The sequence below is a fragment of the Nannospalax galili genome, unplaced genomic scaffold (genome assembly GCF_000622305.1).
Source record: "Nannospalax galili isolate Female #2095 unplaced genomic scaffold, S.galili_v1.0 scaffold44, whole genome shotgun sequence".
NCBI classification, from domain to species: domain Eukaryota; kingdom Metazoa; phylum Chordata; class Mammalia; order Rodentia; family Spalacidae; genus Nannospalax; species Nannospalax galili.
In genome coordinates this window covers 9,384,137-9,404,271 of record NW_008355789.1, presented here as the reverse complement: position 1 = coordinate 9,404,271, position 20,135 = coordinate 9,384,137, and the positions used below count along the sequence as shown (strand labels likewise).

Genomic DNA, 20,135 nt, shown 5'->3' with positions numbered 1-20,135 from the left:
TGAAACAGTGAACTCCAGGTGCAGGGAGAGATCCTGTCTCAAAAATAAGGTAGAAAGTGGTTGAAGAAGACATCACACTCTGGTTTCCATATGTGTGCACGTAAACACACATACATAGATGCATATAACATACACAAACAGAACAAGGGCTGAGGGAGTTACTTCATACTGAGTAAGATACAGAAGTGCCATTCAGTGTACTATGAAGAGTTACTAGAAGAGGGAGTGGAGAGATGACTCAGTGGTTAAGAGCACTGACTGCTCTTTCAGAGGACCCAGGTTCAGTTCCCAGCGTCTCCATGGCAGCTAACAGTTATCCATAGCGCCAGTTCCAGGGGAATCAGATGCTCTCTTCTGGAATTTGACACCTTTTGGCCTCCTTGGGCATCCAACACATGTGTAATTACACACATGCAAGCAAATCACTCATACACATAAATTAAAAAAATTTTTGAGTTACCTAGAGGGTGGTTGCATGGTGGTACACACCTTTAATCTCAGCAATCAGGCAGAGGCAGGTGGATCTCTGTGAGTTCTGAGGCCATCCTGGGCTACATAGCAAGGTCCAGGACAGCCAGTGCTGTAGTGAGACCATATCTCAGAAAACGAAGTTACTAAATTTTGACATGAGGGTGGATTAAGACAAGGAAGACACTTTAGACAAAATTCATAGCCCGTTTTGTTTTATAGGAACAAAATACGACGACGATTCAAGCTAATTGGAACATAGCAATCAAACGGAAAGATTAGACTAGTAAGATTGGAGAAGACTGTGGCTTAGAGTTTCATAACAGAGAACTTGGCTATTTTATGTATTTATTTTAATTTAAATGGTATATGTGTGGTGATGTGAGAACCACCTTAGGTGTTGGGCCTTACCTTCTACTTTGAGTTGAGACTTTGCTGCTCTGTACACCAAACCAGCTGATTTTTTTTTTTTTTTTGGTGTTTTTTGTTTTTGTTGTTTTAGCCTAAGGTGAGGCCAGGCTGGAACTCCAGGTGTTACAGGTGTGAGCCACCATGTCCAGCTAAACTACTTTTTTTCTAGGTAGGGTTTACTTGCATTTTGAATAGTCTGCCTTAACTCTGTTTCCCAGAAGCTGTACTATTTTTACTTGTGATTTTTAAGATTTTTTTTCTCCCCAAATATACATATCACATTCTAGCAGAAACTGCTCTGCCGCAGTTTAAACAAAGGAAGCTCATAAAGCAGTTATTGCCTCCCTTTTTCTTTTGGTCTTTTTGAGTCAGGGTCTCCCTGTCACCCCAGCTGACCTGGAACTCACTATGTAGACCAGGCTGACCTTGAACTCACAGAGATCCCCCTGCCTCTGCCTCCCCAGCAGTAGGATTAAAGGCATGCACCACCACACTAGGCCAGCAATTATTGCCTTTAAACTTTTTTGTTGTATTGCTTTGTTTTCTGAGGCCGGGTCTTGGCTATATAAAAACCTTGAACTGAAGATCCTCCTGTCCCACCTCCTCAGTGCTAGAATTTCAGGTGCGTGCCAGAAAATACATTTTTTTAGGGGGGGGAGGTCTGTGGCTCATGCTTGTAATCCCACATTTAAGCTGAGATGGGAGACTCACTGAAAGTTTGAGGACAGCCTGGATTATATAGGATGAGATCTTGTTCTAAAAGTCCTGTTACATGATTTGTTTCATCTCTAGCTTTGTAATAACTTCATGAAATTAGTTTGTGAGGTGCTGCTATGTAGCGTTTTGGAGATCTTTCACTTTTAAAATAAAACCACTTTGTTTAATTACAGAAAGACCCAAATGGGACCAGTAGTTTGCCAACTGGAAGTTCTCTTCTACAAGAACTTGAAGTACAGAATGAGGAGGTGGCAGCTTTTTGTCAATCCATTATGAAGTAAGGAATTTTTCTTTATGAATTATAGATTCTTAAAGTGCTCATTTAAAAAAGAACTTAAGGGCTGGGCATGATGGTACTTGTCTCTAATCCCAGCAGAGACAAAGGCAGTCAGATCTTGAGTTCTAGAGCCAGCCAGACTACACAGTGAGACCCTGTTTAAAAAAAAAAAAAAAACAACAAACGGAAACAAACTGCTTGATACTGATTGTAATCATTTTCCTTGTGTGACTAAAATTTTGAGCAGTTAATTGGCACATTGCCACAAAACATCTTAGGGCTTTTTTCTTTTCTTTTTTTTTTTTTTTTTTTTTTTTTTTTTTTTTTAAATAAGGCCAGGACTAAGTTTCTGATACTCTGTTAATCATGGTGTGCGTAATTGTTTCGGTATACTTAGAAAAATACCTTCTCATGTTTTAGACAAACTTCACCTTCTCTCAAAAATTTTTCTTATTCTTTTTAACTTTTATTCTTTGGAGACAGGCTTTCAGTATGTAGTCAGGTTGGATCAAACTCAGTCTTGGCTCAGCCTCCTGAGTGCCAGGTTTACAGGCACACACAACCATGCCCGTTTCCTTATGAACTTTGTAGCATTCAAAATGCTACCCTAAGGGGCTGGAGAGATGGCTTAGCAGTTAAGAACACTGACTGTTCTTACAGAAGACCTGGGTTTGAATCCCAGCATCCACGTGGCAGCTAACACTGTCCGTAACTCCAGTTCCAGGGGATCTGACAGCCTCTTCTGACCTCCGAGGGCATTACACGACACGGGTGCCCTTATCTACATGCCAGGGAATACACGCATACACATTAAAATTTTTTTATTTATTATTTTTATTTTAAAGTTTAAAAAAGAGCCAGGTGTGGTGGCGCATGCCTTTAATCCCAGCACTTGGGAGGCAGAGGCAGGCAGATCTTTGTAAATTCAAGGCCACCCTAGTCTACATAGTGAGTTCCAGGACAGCTGGGGCTACAGGGAGACCCTGTCTCAAAAGACCAAAAAAAAGTTTAAAAAAATGATATCCTATTCAGTAATCTTCCATCTTATAACAGGTAAAAGGCAAGATTATAAAAGCAAGTATATTCTAAAGATGAAGACAAACGTAGTTCTTAAGTACTTTCTCTTGTATTCAATGGGGGTTTTTTGTTTTCTTTGGTCTTTTTGAGACAGGGTCTGTCTCCCTGTAGCCCCAGCTGGCCTGAACTCCCTGTGTAGACCAGGCTGGCCTTGAACTCTATGTAACTGAGGGTGATCTTGACCTTCTGATCCTCCAGCTTCCACTCAGTGCTAGGATTACTGGTTTGAGCCGCCATGCTCAGTTCTGTGCAGTGCTGGGGATGGAACCCAGTGCTTCAGGCAGTCTAGGCCAGCATACTACCAGCTGAGCTTTCCTTTGCCCCTGGTTAAATGTTTCTTTCCATTATGTTTTTATATCAACTAATGTTGGGACTTGTGTTGTAAGTATTAGAAACCCATCTTGAACTAACTTACACTAGGAAGGGTCAGGTACTGGTTCATGATCGATTCATGTTGCAGGAAGACTGCTAGTGCAGAGTTGAGTATGATCCAGGAATTCACATAGTTAACCAATTTAAACTTGTTTTTGTGGGGGTGCTTTTTGAGACAGTCTTCCTGTAGCTACAGCTGGCCTGGTACTCACTATGTAGATCATAGAGATCTACCTGCCTCTGCCCTCAGAGTGCTGGGATTAAAGGCATGTGTCACCACACCTGACTGGAAAAGTAAATCTTAACCAGCAGAAAAATTGCACAGAAGAGTGAAATAGTAAACATTAAGACAAAAGGGACCAGAGTCTGTTCTCCAAAGCACACAAAGTGATCACCACCAGGAGATTTATTCTGGATCTAGAGCTTTCTATGGTTAGTCTGCTTTTTAAAGTGGGCTTTGGGGTTCTCAGATTATTTTTTAGTATACATGTCATTTTGGTTAATGGATTAGAAATAGTCTTTAACCTTAATGGCTTGGAAATGTTCTATTTTTTTATCTAGCCCCTTTTTTCCCAAACAAGTACTATACACTTTATTTTAGATTATTTATTAAGTACCACATTTAAACTTTGCAAGTAGAATGCTTAAGCTCTATATGATGATCTGCCTTTAGAATCTCAAGAACTGTTGTCACAATCTTTACTGCTTAAATGATTACTGTAGCCCCCCCCCCCTTGTTAGGGAGGCTACATTCCCAACTCCTCAGTGAATGCCTGAAACTAGACACAGAATCTCTCCTTCTTATACTTATGTGTCTGATAAGATTAAATGTGTAAGTTCAGTGAGATGGCTCAGTGCCTAAAGGTGCTTGCCACCAAGTGTGGTGATATAGATCTGTCTCTGGAACCCACATGGTGGAAGGAGAGAACTGACTCCTCTCATGTTGGTTGTCCTCTGCCCTCCATACACACCCTTCCCTTAAAACAAATTTTTAAAAATTTAAATTTATAAATTACAACAGTAATTTACTATAGACCTTAACAATCTCAGCATGATTTTTTTAATAGATTTCTTTCTTTTTAAAAATTTTATTATCTTTATTTTATGTGTATGTGTGTATTGCCTGCATGTAGGTAAGTGCACCCGTGTTGTGCAATGCCTGTAGGTAAGTGCACCTGTGTTGTGCAATGCCTGCGGAGGTCAGAAGAGGCTGTCGAATCCTCTGGGACTGGAGTTACAGACAGTTGTTAGCTGCCATGTGAGTGCTGGGATTCGAACCCAGGCCTTCTGCAAGAACAACCACTGTTCTTAACCGCTGAGCCATTTCTCCAGCCCTAGATTTTTTTTCTTTTTTAAAAATATTTTTATTTTGTGTGTATGAGTATTGTCTACATGTATGTAAGTGCACCTGTATCATGCAGTGCCCATGGAAGCTAGCAGAGAGGGTTGAATCCCCGGGAACTGGAGTTATAGACTATTATCAGCTGCCATGTGGGTTGCGGGGAAGAGCAGCCAGTGCTCTTAACCACTGAGCCGTCTCTCCAGCCCCAATTTTAATTTTCCTATTAGGTCAAAATTTCTTTCTTTTCCCTTAAAGGAAGTTCTTTATGACTTTGGTTTTATCTGAATTGCCAGCATGTTGTGCTTGTACTTAGGGCCCATTATTAGGTTAAAAAGGGGAGGGCCATCGGGGCTCACTTGATCTGAAAATGGAGATGGCTGAGTGAGACTGATGGCAGAGTGGTAACATGTAAGTGTGGTGTGTCAGTGGGTGAAAGGAATAGTTGTGTTCTGTGTAACACCAAGAAATTTCCTCATGCTGTCTGAACAGTACGATTTGAAATTTATAAGTTGTTTACTTTGGGAATTTTTCCACTTAGTATTATGAAACTCCAAATGAGCTACATAGAGAACCAATTTTTCTTGTACTTTGATTTCCATTAATACATAGTATGGTTGTGGCAAGTATTTATCAGAATAGTAAGAACTAGAGGTGTTTTTAAAGACATTTTCCAAGAATTTTTCTTCTTGCCCTAGAACCATGGAGGGTTTAGCATGTATGTTCCTCAAAGAAATTAGTGGTGGTTTTTTACAGTATAGTCATTTTTTTTTTCAGTAGATTGAAGGAGTATACTGTTTTTTTTAAAAAAAAAGTCTCCCCCCTTTCCTTTCCTCCCCCCCTCCCCTTCCCCCCCTTCTCCTTCTCCCTCTCTCCCCTCCTCTCCCCCCCTGCTCTCCCCTCCCCCACTTAGGTTCCTGGCTTCCCCCGACCCACCTTGAGACAGAATCTGGATATGTAGCCCAAGCAGGCCTTAAATTCATAATCTTCTGCCCTTTGGAGGATTCAACCCAGCATGCACACAACTACTGAGCTATACCTGTAGTATCCAGGGGGGTTTTATTGTCGTTACTGTTTTGGTCTTTTTGAGACAGCCGCAGCTGGCCGGGAACTTGCTATGTAGACCAGGATGACCTTGATTTCACAGAGATCTTCCTGCTTCTGCCTCCTGTGTGCTGGGATTAAAGACGTGTACCATCACACCGAACTCTTGGTTTTTTGATATAAAATTATGCTGTAATTTTAATTTAGATGTGAAGTTAGCATTAGACTATGATGTGATTTTTGCAGTTCAGATTATGCTATAATAAATTTAAGAATTTTGTGCCAGTTCTAGGCCTGGGCTTTTCTTGTTTTTAATCATTGAAGTTAAAGAATTGAACTAGTGAACTCAAGGTCTCTTTTAAGTTTAAAGCTCCTGTAAACACTTTGACTCAGGACTGCCTTTCATTTTTACTGTATTGGTTTTTTTTTTTTTCTTTTTCTTTTAAACTTACAATTGATAAAACCTGTTATCTACCAGTTGCGATCTAGAGGAAAAATTTTTGGAGAAGTTGGTTGTTTTTTTGTTTTGAGACAACGTCTCACTATGCAGTCCTGTTTGGCCTGGAACTCACTGTGAAGACTAGGCTGGCCTTAAAAGACTCACAGAGATCTACCTGTCTCTGCCTCTCTGGAGTGCTGGGACTAAGGGTGTGCACCACCATGGCCGGCATAGAGAAAAGTTTTTAGAAGAATGTTAATACAGTAAAGTTGTTTTGTTTTGTTTTGTTTTGCAATATTGGAGATTGAATCCAGGGCATCAGGCATGTACTCTACCACTGAGCTGTATTTATTTATTTTATTTATTTAGAGGCAGGGCCTCTGATGGTCCAAGCTGGACTTGAACTTGCTGTGTGTTCTAGTTTGTTTCTCTATCGCTGTGACAAAACATTCTGATCAATAACAACTTGGAGAGGAAAAGGTTTATTTGGCTACATCTCCCCGGTCACAGTTATCAGGGAGCCCAGGGCAGGAACCTGGAGGCAGGAGCCTGGAGTACAGGCTATGGAGAAACGATGCTTATTGGCTTATGCTCAGCCTGCTTTCTTATACAATACAGGACCACCTGCCCAGGGGTGGCACTGCCCACAGTGGGCTGAGTTCTCCCACATTACTCAATAATCAAGAAGATCCCCCATAGGCCAGTCCAATAGAAGCAATTCCCCAATTGAGGCTCTCTTTACACAGGTGTGGCAGGTTGACAACTAAAGCTATCCAGCACACTGTTTAGCTGAGGATGACCTTAATTATCCATGCTTCTACCGCCTGATGTTATAGATACGTGTTTCTTTGCCTGGCTTAATTTTATCCTAAACAATTCCGTCTTTCCTATAAAGCAGTGTTAATTCAATTAAAACCTTTGAAAACCTTAATTTTTTTCTATTCTTTTCATCTTTTCTATAAAGCATTGTTAATTCCATGAAAGCCTTTTATTTACTTTTTTTTTTTTTTTTTTTTTTTTTTTTTGTCTTTTTGAGACAGTGTCTCCTTGTAGCCCCAGCAGTCCTGGAACTCACTATGTAGTCCAGGCTGGCCTTGAACTCACAGAGATCCGCCTGCCTCTGCCTCCCGAGTGCTGGGATTAAAGGCGTGCGCCACCACACCCGGCTATTGAAAGCCTTTTAAAACCTTAATTTTTTTTTTTTCTTCTTTTGGCATTCTGGTTTTGTGTGATTTGGATCTCTGAACAGAATTTTAGCTTGATTGAGTACACAGTAGGAAAATAAGCTATAAAGAATTTAAATGTATACCTAGATATTAAACTTGTGAAGTTTAGAACTCTACTCAACAAAGCCTTTTCTCTGGGTGAAAGAGAAATGGAAAGTGTAGAGAAAATAAAATTAATAACAAAAAGTCTTTCAGGCAGAAGATGACTCAGTTGGTAAAATTCTTACTGCCCATGCATGAGGACCTGGATTAGATCCCCAGCACCCACATAGAAAGCTGAGTATAGTAGTGGCTGCCAGTCATCCCTGTACTGGGGAGGGGAAAATAGGAAGATCCCTGCGGTTTGCTGGCCAGCCAGTCTAGCCAAATTCATGTGCTTCAGGTTCAGTGAATGCTCCTATTTCAAAGTAGGTGGAGAGTAATTGAGGAAGACACTTGGCATTGACACACACAGTTAATAAGTTAATGACATTTTTTTTAATGTTTAAAAGTTTAGTTAGGCATGGTGGTACACGCCTTTAATCCCAGCACTTGGGAGGCAGAGGCAGAGGCAGGTGGATCTCTGTGAGTTAAAGGTCAGCCTGGTCTACATAGTGAGTTCCAGGACAGCTGGGGCTACAGGGAGACCCTGTCTCAAAAAGACCAAAAAAAAGTTTTTCGTTATCGACTGGCCGGATGGCTCAACTGATTAAGGTGTTTGCTGCCCAGCCTGCCGACTGAGTTCAATCCCTACAACCCCACATGGTGGAAGGAAAGAATCAACTCCTGCAAATTGTCTTCTGACTGCCACAGGTATACCAACATGCACACACACAATAAATGTGAAAAAAATTGTGTTAAGGAAAGGACTATAAAACAGGAAAATAAAGGATCCTTTCCCCCCAAGTAAAGCCAAGTTCTTTGAATACAAATTACTACTGAATTTCCCCAATTTTTTTAAAGCTCTCATCATTTCTTTTGTATTCCTTAAAGGTTTCTAAGATTTGAAGTCTGTCTTGGATATAGACAGAATTCTCAACCATTTCACCTATTAATTTTCTGATTAGGTAAATCTATTTCCTAAGATTTAGCAAATTAGGTAATAACAAGTATGTGAGAATAATAAGAATCTTTGGTGGTCCAATTAAGGTCTCATTGTGTTAGGAAGGGATACGCTTGGCAGCAACTAAATAAAGGTGGAGTGTGCGTATGTGAAGGTGCAGCTCCAGTGCCAATTCAGTTCATATCACCTTTATTACATTTCATCTCTTTAATATTGAATCTGGCTTGTCACTTGAGACCACATTGTAGAAACTACATTTATTCCTCCACTGATTGATTTATAAGAACTTGACAGTATTTATTATATAGTAGCACTAAGTACTTTATAGATGTACTTTATATATTATTAGACAACCTTAAGAGATAAGCATATTACTGAGTTTATAGAAGAAAAAGAAGAAAAAGCAACGAAGAGATTCAGTAGCTTGACTGAATTCACACAGCTAACACACAGTAAAGTCAGCATTCAAATTCACGTAGTTTGCTTTGGAGATTTTGTATTGGCCGTCACATTTGCTGCCTCCAGAAAGAACCTTTCTTCTTGTCATCTTTTCAGTGTGTGTGTGCCTTGAGCATTTTGGTATCTACAGAAGCACACAGACAGTATTTGCAGCTTTCTTTTCATTATGGCATTAAGAAAAACAGGTGAGGGGTAAGGCCGTAGCTTACTGGTAGAGTGTATGCCTAGGTGCCCAGCATGTGTCAGACCCTGGGTTCAGCCCCCTAGCTCTGCAAAAAAGTAGGAAAAAAAACAGAAGAAAAAGAAAGAAAACCAGATGGGGAGAGAACTGGAACCTGTTTTCCGTCCTCCAAGAAAAAGTCAATTACTGAAGCCAGTGAGTTCAAAGAAGATGTTAAACCCCTCCTTGGTTTAACTTTCAAATTACATTTATGTATTTATTGTTGATTTATGTGTGTGTGCATGTGTGTATGTGTGCTTATGTGTTGTCAAAGGACAGCTGACAGAAGTTGATTCTTTCTCCACACTGTGGGTCCCAGCAATTGAACTCAGTTTGTCAGACTTGGTAAAAGCTCCTGTACCTGCTGAGCCATCTTACTACCCTCCTCATTTTCGGTAACAGCAGTTCTGTTGAAGAGCCTGTGTTGCTGCTATGAGTACATTTTCTAACTTTGATGGGAATGAAGCTCTTACAGCTCTATAAATGCCTCACCACACTATGAAAATACGTTTTCTGTTTTTCTCCTGTCTTATAACCACAGTGATTGTACAAAATGCCCCTTTAAAAACATTTAAAAGGACAACAAAGTTTTCATCCCTCTGGCAATTACAGTCTTAGTTCATTGCCTCTGTCATCAGTGGTGCATTAAAAACAGACCAATTGTGTAATTGTACCTTGTGGCCAGGGTAGAAAGCAGAGAAGCTTATTGAGTGCCCTCATCTCAGGCATGCTGGGTCTGCTGCCGGGGTCTGCCAACAGTGTTACCAGAGATCTCCTGGCACCAGTTCATCCCTTTTCCTTAGTTTCCTTTCATTTAAAAGGCAAATGCTGGTATTTGGAGTTTTGACAGGGGTTCATTCATTGCAATTCTCATGAGCTGCTCTGAAGTTGGACAGAGACACAGAATTGAGTGGCTGAAAGCTTGTAAAGCCTTGTGCAGGGCTCTCAAATGCAACTCTTTTTTTTAAAAAAGACTTTTAATATCTTCTTTCTTGTGAATAGACTGAAGACCAAATTTCCATATACCAATCACTGCACAAATCCAGGCTATTTGTTAAGTCCAGTCACGGTGCAGAGAAACATATGTGGAGAGAATGCCAGTGTGAAGGTCTCTATTGAAATTGAAGGATTTCAACTACCAGTTACTTTTACTTGTGACGGTAAGTGTGTAATTGCCCAAGTGTTATGTTTTGCTTTGACTTCAGAGAAAATATTTTAGATGTCACTGTTTTGATAAACCAACTTTGGTATAATTAGGTGTCCTTTTAAAGAAATTGGCATTTATATAGATTTCTGGTTAATCTAATGGTAAATCAAGTTATTTTATAATTCTTATCTCTGAAATAGGCTGAAGAATCCTTGATAATTACTGGTTCTAGCTGAGGCCCAGAGGTGTTAGCTAACAAAGCTAATGATAAATATAGCACTCCACTTTTATAGCGAGAAAAGTGCTTTCTTAGAGAGCTATAAATGAAACAAAACTTTCAGATGTCTGTCTTATCTCTTCTATAGGGAAGGTAATTCTTTGGTTTTAGTTTCCCCTTCCAAACTTGGCATGAATATTATTTCTAGAGCTGTGTTCTGGATATCTGCAGGGAGTTTTTTGTTAACTATTTTTAAAGCTACATTTATTTTCTTTACGTTTATTTTCAGCATATATTATTAAAGTAGGAGTCCCAGCAGTGGAGTTTCAGTATTTCTGTAGTAGTTTGGCCTAAGAATAAGGCCCTCCCCCCTCTACCCCTTTATTAGTTGTAACTAGGAATGTGTCCAATATTTATTATTTTATTTAATTTATAGATTATTTAATGTCTAGGAGGAAATAATACATAACCAGCCCACCAAATAATATTGGCTCTCCATAAAGCCTTGATCAAAGTTTTCTTTTGAAGGCAGCACAGGCACGTAGAACAGGGAGTCAAACACTCAGTTTTATTCCATTGAATCTCCAATGCCATTGACAGGAAGATTTGCTGTTGCTTTTTTTTTTTTTAACTTTTACAAAAACTTTATTTAGAATTTCATACATGTATATAAGGTGTTTTGATCAAATACATGCCCATTCCCTCCCCTCCAACAATCCCCCCTCTGAAGAGGTAACCCTAAAATCTTTTAAGGATTAGATACAAGCTCCCAAATACTTTTGATATTTTTGACCTTTGGAACAGAGTATTTTGCTGACAGGCCCAAGGACATTTTGACTTTTAGCCAAGAAAATGGCTACATTTCATTGGAGTCTTTTCACCCTAACTGCCTAGCCAATTCCTACCTCCTATTCTTATCACACCCAAATTGCCAATAGGGAATAGGGACACAGACCACTCTGGCTTCTTTCATGCTGAACAGGGACGCAGGGTGAGGCAATTGGAGTACCCTTCAGTGGATCTATCTAAAAGACTCCCAAGTTGCATAACGCTTGTCTCTAAGGGGAAAAGAAGGTCCTTGAATCCTGAATAGGAGATGTGAAGGAGAAGTAAAGGCAAGAGTAATTAACATTACAAGTTCTAGACTGGGAACTAGCAAAAAGTCAGAACAGGGCAATTTTCAAATGTTCATATGAGAGTCCGTTGGAGTTTCTTGACAAGGGCTTCCAAAAGCATCCCTCTATTGGGCTTTTCCTCATTTTTCTTTTGTCTTCCAAGGCTGGACTAGTTGGCTGGGAAGAGTGGCTGGATACTCAGGTGAGGGGCCAGTGACCCTGCTTGGCACTCCTTGATAAATGAGCACAACTGTCTATAAGCCCAGTTGTGACTGTGTTTAGCGATCAGGCTCAGCTGAAGTCGTGATGATGGCAGTTATATCATGCAGAAGGGACTGCTGTATAGCATCATCTTATTAAAAGGACCACCAAGTGGAGACAGGATCCGGGCGCTGTCAGGCAGTCCCCTGGGTTCTCAGGCCCTCTGGTAGTTGGAGGCCAGAGGGAGGTCAGAACCTGGCACTTTCTGGAGGTCTGCTGAGCTCCAAGCTGCTACCCAAATGTGTCCAATATTTGTATACTTTCTAGCTTTGTGCTTTGGAAAGCTCTTACAAAAAAATTGTAGATCTGGAACAGAAAAAAATGTTAGCCAACTATAATCATTCTTTAGTTTCTTGTTTCTTTTCTTTTGAACAGTGAATGGGTCTCAGTGTGTAGCCCTAGCTGGCCTTTAACTACGCCTGTTCCCCCAGTTCTTTGGTTTCTAGGGGAAAAATTATTTCTTTAAAATCATTTAAATCTAGGTATTCAGTAAGAATTTATATTAAAAATTGAAAAAAGAACTGGCCTACAGGCACATTGAAATAAGCATCATTAAAAATTGAAAAGCTATGTTTTGATTTGTACCAAGTCTTAACTTACACCAAATCTGATGAATCTCAGAAATGCATCACAGCTGGGCATGGTGGTACGTGCTTTAATCGTAGCACTTGGGTGGCACTCTGTGAGTTCAAGGCTTGCCTGGTCGACATACTTCCAGGCCAGTCAGGGCTACATAGTGAGACCCTGTCTCAAAAACAAACAAAATATCACAAATGTCTATTTGGTTAGTCTTAGGTGTGTACATTTATAATATATCTTTATTAAGTATAACTGGGTAGAGGGTATAGCTCAGTGGTGCAGCCCTCACTAGTATGAGGGAAACACACTGCATTCAGTCCTTAAAACTCTGGAATGGGGCTGAAGGGATGGCTCAGCAGTTGGGAGCTCTGGCCATTCGTCCAGAGGACCTGGGTTCAGTTCCTGATGCTCACATGGCATCTAACACCCATCTGTGGCTCCAGTTCCAGGGGCTCCAATATCTCTGGCCTCTGCAAAAGTGCATTTACATGCACACAGGCAGGACACTCATATACAAATAATAAATAAAATATTTTTTAAAACTGGGGAAAAATTGTAAGCATATTGTAGTAGAAATAGGCTGTACTATCAGATTATAAGTTTTTGTTTTTGTATATTCAAAAATATACCTATTTTATACCAGGCGTGGTGGCGCACACCTTTAATCCCAACACTTGAGAGAGGCAGAGGCAGAGGCAGGCGGATCTCTGTGAGTTCTGGTCTACATAGTGAGTGACAGGACAGCTTGGAGACCCTGTCTCAGACCAAAAATATATATGTGTATATATATACATATATTCATTCTATTATGAGGGTATTTTAGTAGATAGAGGCCTTCTCTACCAAATCACCAATTTTTTTTTTTTTTTTGGTCTTTTTGAGACAGGGTCTCCCTGTAGTCCCAGCTGACCTGGAACTCGCTATGTAGACCAGACTGGGCTTGTACTCACAGAGATCCACCTGCCTCTGCCTCCCAAGTGCTAGGACTAATTTTCATATATTTTAAGAGCTGTATTGTCTTTTCAAAGTTGGACATAGGCAGCCTGGCATGGTGGTTTATACCTATAATCCCAGCACTCATGCGGCTGAGGCAGGATTGCTATGAGTTAGAGATCAGACTAGACTACATAGTGAGTTCCAGGCAATCCTAGGTTATAGTGTTAGACCCTGACAAGAAAGGAATTGAACATAGGAGCTTTAAGTATAGAAATAGTTTTAATTTGGGAGCTGGAGCGATGACTCAGTGGTTAAGAGCATTAACTGCTTTTGCAGAAAGAAGACATGGGTTCAGTTCTCAGCACCCACATGGAGGCTCAGAACTGTCCATAATTCCAGTTCCAGGGAATCCGACATCGTAGTCTGACCTCCTTGGGCATTGCACAACATGGGTGCGCGTATATTCATGCAGGCAAAACACTGAGACACATAAAATAAAAATTTTTATTCTGTTTGTCGTTAGCGGCTCACTTTTGCCGAGAATAAGTAATACTGGTGATACTATTTGCTCTATTTTTGTTCATTAGAAAATTTTCCATACAAATATCGAAATAGTGATTTTTTTTCCTTTTAGGTTTTTTTTTCCCCCCATTTGTTTATTTTGAGACAGGGTCTCCCTGTAGCCCCAGCTGACCTGGAACTTGTTATGTGGACCAGACTGGCCTTGAACTCAGATCCACCTGCCTCTGCCTCCCCAGCGCTGGTTTTAAAGGCGTGCACCACCGTGCCCGGTCCAGATCTGGCTTTCTTAATTTAGGCCTTCACTATCTCACAGAGTTAACATAGGCTGTGGAGCACTTCAGATGTAGCTGGTCTAGATTGATAGATCCTTTAGATCCAAAATACACACTTAGGTTAAGAAAAATAAAGATGTGAAATAGTTCAGCAAGTTTTAAGTACTGATAATGTTAAGATTTTATATGTATATAGATACAAATTTTTTTTTTTGTCTGAGATAAGGACTTACTATATAGCCCAGACTGGCCTCAAACTCCTGATCCTCCTGCCTCTGCCTCTGAACTAATGTCTGTGATATATTAAGCTAACTAAAACATATTACCAAAATCAGTTTTGCAAGCCTGGGAATGTAGCTCAGTTGTAGAGTGCTTGCCTAGTATCCATAGATCTTGAATTTGATCCTCAGCACCACATAAATTAGGCATAATGCTGCATGCCTGTAACCCTAGCAATTGGGAGGTGTAGGCAGGAGGATCTGAAGTTCGAGGTCATCCTCTGGTGTATACTGAGTTGGAAGCCAATCTGGGTTGCATCAGATACTCTCTCCAAATATGCTCTTTGCCTTGGAGCTTATGTCCTCTGAAACTAGTATAATCTTTTTTCTCAGCTTTCAGTGTGACTACTAGATAATTTCAAATGGCCAGGCATGGTGGCATGTCTTTAATCCCAGCACTGGAAAGGCAGAGGCAGGCAGGTCTCTGAGTTTGAGGCCAGCCTGGTCTGCAGAACAAGTTCAAGGCCAGCTGGGGCTACACAGTGAGGCCTTGTTTCAAAGAAAAAAAAAATTAAAATGATACGTATGGCCTACATTTGTGATTTGCATTATGTTTCTGTTGTGCAGTAATGTCTTAGAGGTGAGTGAGCAAGATGAAAATGATGACTAACTCTTTTACAGTGAGTTCTACTGTAGAAATCATCATCATGCAAGCCCTTTGCTGGGTGCACGATGACTTGAATCAAGTAGATGTTGGCAGCTATGTTCTGAAAGTTTGTGGGCAAGAGGAGGTTCTGCAGAAGTAAGTTTACTTATTAACTACTGAACATTATCTTTGAAATTTTCCTTTTCAGTGGCTTAAATTAGAAAATTTTTGGTTTAAATTTGTAATCTAAAAATATATTGGATCTTACTGAATTGAATCAATAAATGTGTTTTGAGTTATAGATAACTAAATCTAAAATGGTGGTGGGATTTCATAGTAAGTTTCCTTAAGAAGCTTAGTAGCCTTTTATGACAAAAATTGTTGTCATTTAGAAGCTGAATAAAACGGATTTCTGTAGAGTCAGTGGTCACATAGCTTGCAGATACCATTCTCCTTGTGTGGTGTGAAGTTACTTAGGTATAGCAGTCATCTGTTACTGCCTTTTATTTACCCGAAAGAATCATAGTATGAAGTTTGATAATTTGTTGCAGCTTACAGTTCGGTTGCTTTCAGATTTAGGGTTCACACTCCTAGGCCACTAGAGCTAGTCTGCCCTATTTTTTCTAACCTTCTTTCCATCTTCATATTTACCTCTTTCTTTTCTCTCATTCCTCAATGCAAAATGAGTCCTCTGTTTAGATGTTTAGTTGGTTTAAAAACGATGTACTTTACCATCTTTCATTTCTGATGCAGATACAATTTATGTTTTACTTTCACCTCTATAACTTCTGATTTGAGTAGAATAATACTGGTGGGTAATTAATGTATTTTAACAGTAATCACTGCCTTGGAAGTCATGAACATATTCAAAATTGTCGAAAATGGGACACAGAGATTAAATTACAACTCTTGACCTTCAGTGCAATGTGCCAGAATCTGGCCCGAACAGTAAGTACGAACCTTATGAAACTCAGTTGCATTCGCTGAATCAGAGTAGTCCTGCTAGTTGACTGACTTTCAGTCTGTCTGTTTTCTGTTATTTCTGCACTGGACTGGGATGACATGATGTTCCCTGCAAGTGCCTTCTCAGGTCTTCAGTCCCAGAAGTTTAGGTACCGTACCCCTCAGATCTAGAGGTGTAAAACTGGAAAGTAAAATGGAGGAATGAAAAACTTGATAGTCTTTTGGTGGGAGGGAGACTCCAAACTCATTATGTAAGGCCAGGCTGGTGGCGCACATCTTTAATTCCAGCACTTGGGAGGCAGAGGCAAGTGGATCTCCCTGAGTTCAAGGCCAGCCATGACTACGTTTTTGAAACCCTGTCTCAAGAAAAAAAAAACCCAGCCAAACAAAATACCACACTGTAGCTGAGGATCACCTTGAACTTCTTACCTTCCTGCTACCACCTCCAAGTGCTGCAGGAGTGGGCCACCTTGTACTCATATATGTAGTGCTTGGAGAGTGAGCCCAGGGCTTTGTACATGCTGTTCAGTCACCCTATCAACTGTATCCTCAGCTCCTTGATTTTTTTTTTTCTTTTAAGATTTATTATTTTAAATTATATGTATGTGTACATCTGTGTATGTGCACCGAGTTCAGGTGCCCTCAGAGGCGAGAGGCATCAGACCCTGGAGCTGGAGTCGTAGGTAGTTGTGAGCAGCCACCAGAGAGTGGGGTGCTTGGAACTAACTTGGACTCTCTGCAAGAGTGATACATGTTCTTAACCGCTGAGCCAGTTCTCCAGTGCCCCAACCTTTTTTTAAAGAAAAAAAATTATCTCTTTTACTGCAAGAGCACAGCAGACAGCGTAAATGCAGAACTACCTGTCGAGAAGTTTTGACTTTCTAGTACAGTTTTACACAGAGTAAAAATTTCAGAATTGGGAATGAGGAAGCTTTGAATGCTGAATGAGTTTTCAGTTTCTAAAGAATGATGCTCTGCTGGTTGTGGCTGAGAGTGAGGCAGGCGGATCTCTATGAGTTCGAGGCCAGCCTGGTCTACATAGCAAGTTCCAGGCCAGCTGGAATTACAGGGAGACCCTGCCTCAAAAAAGACCAAAAAAAAGGAATGATGCTCTTTGGTATTTTGTATAAAATGGAATGGTAGGAAAGACTTGAACTTGCTCATTGGGGGTCAGCAGCAAATGGGACAAAACTTATCAGAAGAAAAAACACAGAAATTCGAATGATTTCATCCCCATCTAGTCCGCCCTAGTTTTTGCCCCCTGCCCCCATTTGATATTTGAGACAAGGTCCAAAAATATATATCCCTTGGGTGGCCTGGAACTGATTTTATAAACCAAGCTGGCTTTGAACTTGCAGACACGTGGGATTTCAGCTGTGCACCACCTAGCCCACCTTAGGTGTTGCTTAAACTTTATCACAAACTAGATTTAGGAGCATTTAAAAATTTGTTATTGTCAGCCAGGCGTGGTAGCACATGCCTGTAGTCCCAGCACTTGGGAGGCAGAGGCAGGTGGATCTCTGTGAGTTCAAGGCCAGCCTGGTCTACATATTGAGTTCCAGGACAGCTGGGGCTACAGGGGGACCCTGCTTCAAAAAAAAAAAAGAGACCAAAACCCCACAAATTTTGTTACTGTGTTTATTTTGTGTGCCCTGTGTTTGTGTGTGTCTCTCTGTGTGTGCCATAGCACCTGGGTAGAGATCAGAGAATAACTTACAACAGTTCTCTCCTACTACGTGGTTCCAGGGATGAAACGCTGGTTCTCAGACTTGATGGAAAACACCTTTATCCACTGAACTATCTTTCTGGCCCCCTATTTTCCACTTAAAAAAGTAGAAGTTATAGTCAGATATGGTGGTACACTTCTATAATCGTAGCAGTGGGAGGTAGATGCAGAAGGTCAGTAGTTCAAGGCTAGTTTGAGACCTTGTCTTAAAAAAAAAGAAAAGAAAAATAGGCTGGAGAAATGGCTCAGTGGTTACGAGCACTGACAGCTCTTGCAGAGAACCCAGTTTCAGTTCCCAGCATCCACATGGCAGCTAACAGTTGTCCTTAACTCCAATTCCAGGGTATCCGACACCCTCTTTTGGACCTCTGTGGGCATTGCACGGCATGGGTGCGCGTACATATATGCAAGCAATATACACATAAAAATAATAATTTTTTTTTTGTCTTTTTGAGACAGAGTCTCCCTGTAGCTCCACCTGGCCTGGAACTCCCTTTGTGAACTAGACTGGCCTTAAACACACAGAGACCCAGCTGCCTCTGCCTCCCAAGTGCTAGGATTAAAGGCGTGCACCACCACTCCTGGCATAATAAATCTTTTTTAAAATGGGACGGGGGGGGGGCAGCTGGAGAGATGGCTCAGCAGTTAAGAACACTGACTGCTCTTGCAGAGGACCTGGGTTCAAATCCCAGCACCCACATGGCAGCTAACAACTGTCTGTAACTCCAGTCCCAGGGGATCCGACAGCCTCTTGTGACCATGGGCATTGCACAACACAGGTGCACTTAACCTACACACAGCAATACACGCATACACATTAAAAAAAAATGGGACCTGGGGAGATGAGTCAGTGGACAAAGGACTTGAGGATGGATCCCCAGCACCCATATAAAAAGCCAGGCATAATCCTAGCATTGAGGAGAAAAGGACAGGTAGATCCCCAGGGCCAGTTGGCTAGCCAGAGCAGCCAATTAATTAGCTTTAGGTTCAGTGAGAGACCTTGTCTCAAATAAGCTGAGGATCAGTAGAAGATTCCAGCATTGACCTCTGGCCTCCACACATGTACACATAGTACACATACTCAAATACACATACACAGAAATAATGAAAAGTTTAAAACAGTTAAGAATATAGTTTTGTTCACAATATTGACTCACTCTATGAGTCAATATTTCATCATCTATTTAAACATATTTAATTTGGCAATAGAAAGACAAAGGAATGTATTTTTTTTAAACATTTGTATCTGTATTTAGGCAGAAGATGATGAAGCACCTGTGGATTTAAACAAATACTTGTATCAAATAGAAAAACCTTACAAAGAAGTCATGACAAGGTATAGCATCTAACACTTTCATTGCAGGTTTCCAAACTTTGTTTTGATTGTGAATATATTTATTTTCTGTGACTAAAACAATTAACTTTTGCTTTTGATATCCTTCAGCCACAATAACTGTTTTTTATTTCAGACATCCTGTTGAAGAACTCTTAGATTCTTACCACAACCAGGTGGAGCTGGCTCTTCAAATGGAAGTAAGTTGTAATTCATGTTTCGGTATAATGACTAGAAGGTGGCTTCTGTTTTCTCTTGGTATACTAGCTTTGGCACTGGATTAAATGTTTTAAGACTTTCTAAAAAATATTTTATTATTTTTATTTTATGTGTCTATGCATGTATTGCCTGCATGTGTGTAAGTGCACCCATGTCGTGCAATGTCCACAGAGGTCAGAAGAGGGCATCGAATCCCCTAGAACTGGAGTTGCAGACAGTTGTTAGCTGCTATGTGGGTGCTGGGATTTGAATCTGGGTCTTCTGTAAGAAACCCAGTGTTTTTAACCCCTGAGCCATCTCTCCAGCCCCAAATGTTTTAAGACTTTTAAAACTGTATTCTTGGTGTTAACTTATGGTGCCCCGTTTTCTGACCCAAGTTATTAGCAAAAATTGTCTGTGTTTTTAATTTTTTACTACATTTATTTATGTGTGTGCGTGTGCGCGTGCACGCAGAGGTCAGAGGACAACTTGGGGAAATTTAATTCTTTCCTTCTGCCACGTAGATCCTAGGCATTAAACTCAGGTCATCAGAGTTGACAGCAAATGTCTCACCAGATGAGCTATATTGATGGCCTGACAATTATCAAAACTATTGAGTTAAATTTTAGCTCTCATTTCAGTTTTCTTACTCTTAGGAATGTTCAGTTCAATTCAAAAAACATTTTTTGAATGGCAACTGTATGCTAAGTGACTATAGCTAAGAAAATGATTGATCTTTTCCCTGCCTATTGGGCACCAAAATATCTAATGATGAATTATTATTATTATTTAAGATTTTATTTATTGCTGGGCATGGTGGCACATGCCTTTAATCCTAGCACTTGGGAGGCAGAGGCAGGCAGATCTTTGTGAATTCAAGGCTAGTCTGATCTACATAGTGAGTTCCAGGC

The 20,135-nt window shown here is 40.5% G+C and overlaps 1 protein-coding gene across 1 annotated transcript in view; it reads left to right on the top strand.

Annotated features, from left to right (window-relative positions):
- The window catches only part of Pik3c2a (phosphatidylinositol-4-phosphate 3-kinase catalytic subunit type 2 alpha), a gene marked incomplete in the record, with an annotated part of 131,878 nt that overhangs the window by 48,950 nt on the left and 62,793 nt on the right, over window positions 1-20,135 (top strand). The window contains 6 exon segments of the mRNA XM_029556280.1: window positions 1,770-1,873; window positions 10,094-10,251; window positions 15,040-15,160; window positions 15,841-15,952; window positions 18,950-19,029; window positions 19,163-19,226. Of these exon segments, the coding sequence (XP_029412140.1) occupies window positions 1,770-1,873; window positions 10,094-10,251; window positions 15,040-15,160; window positions 15,841-15,952; window positions 18,950-19,029; window positions 19,163-19,226 (639 nt within the window).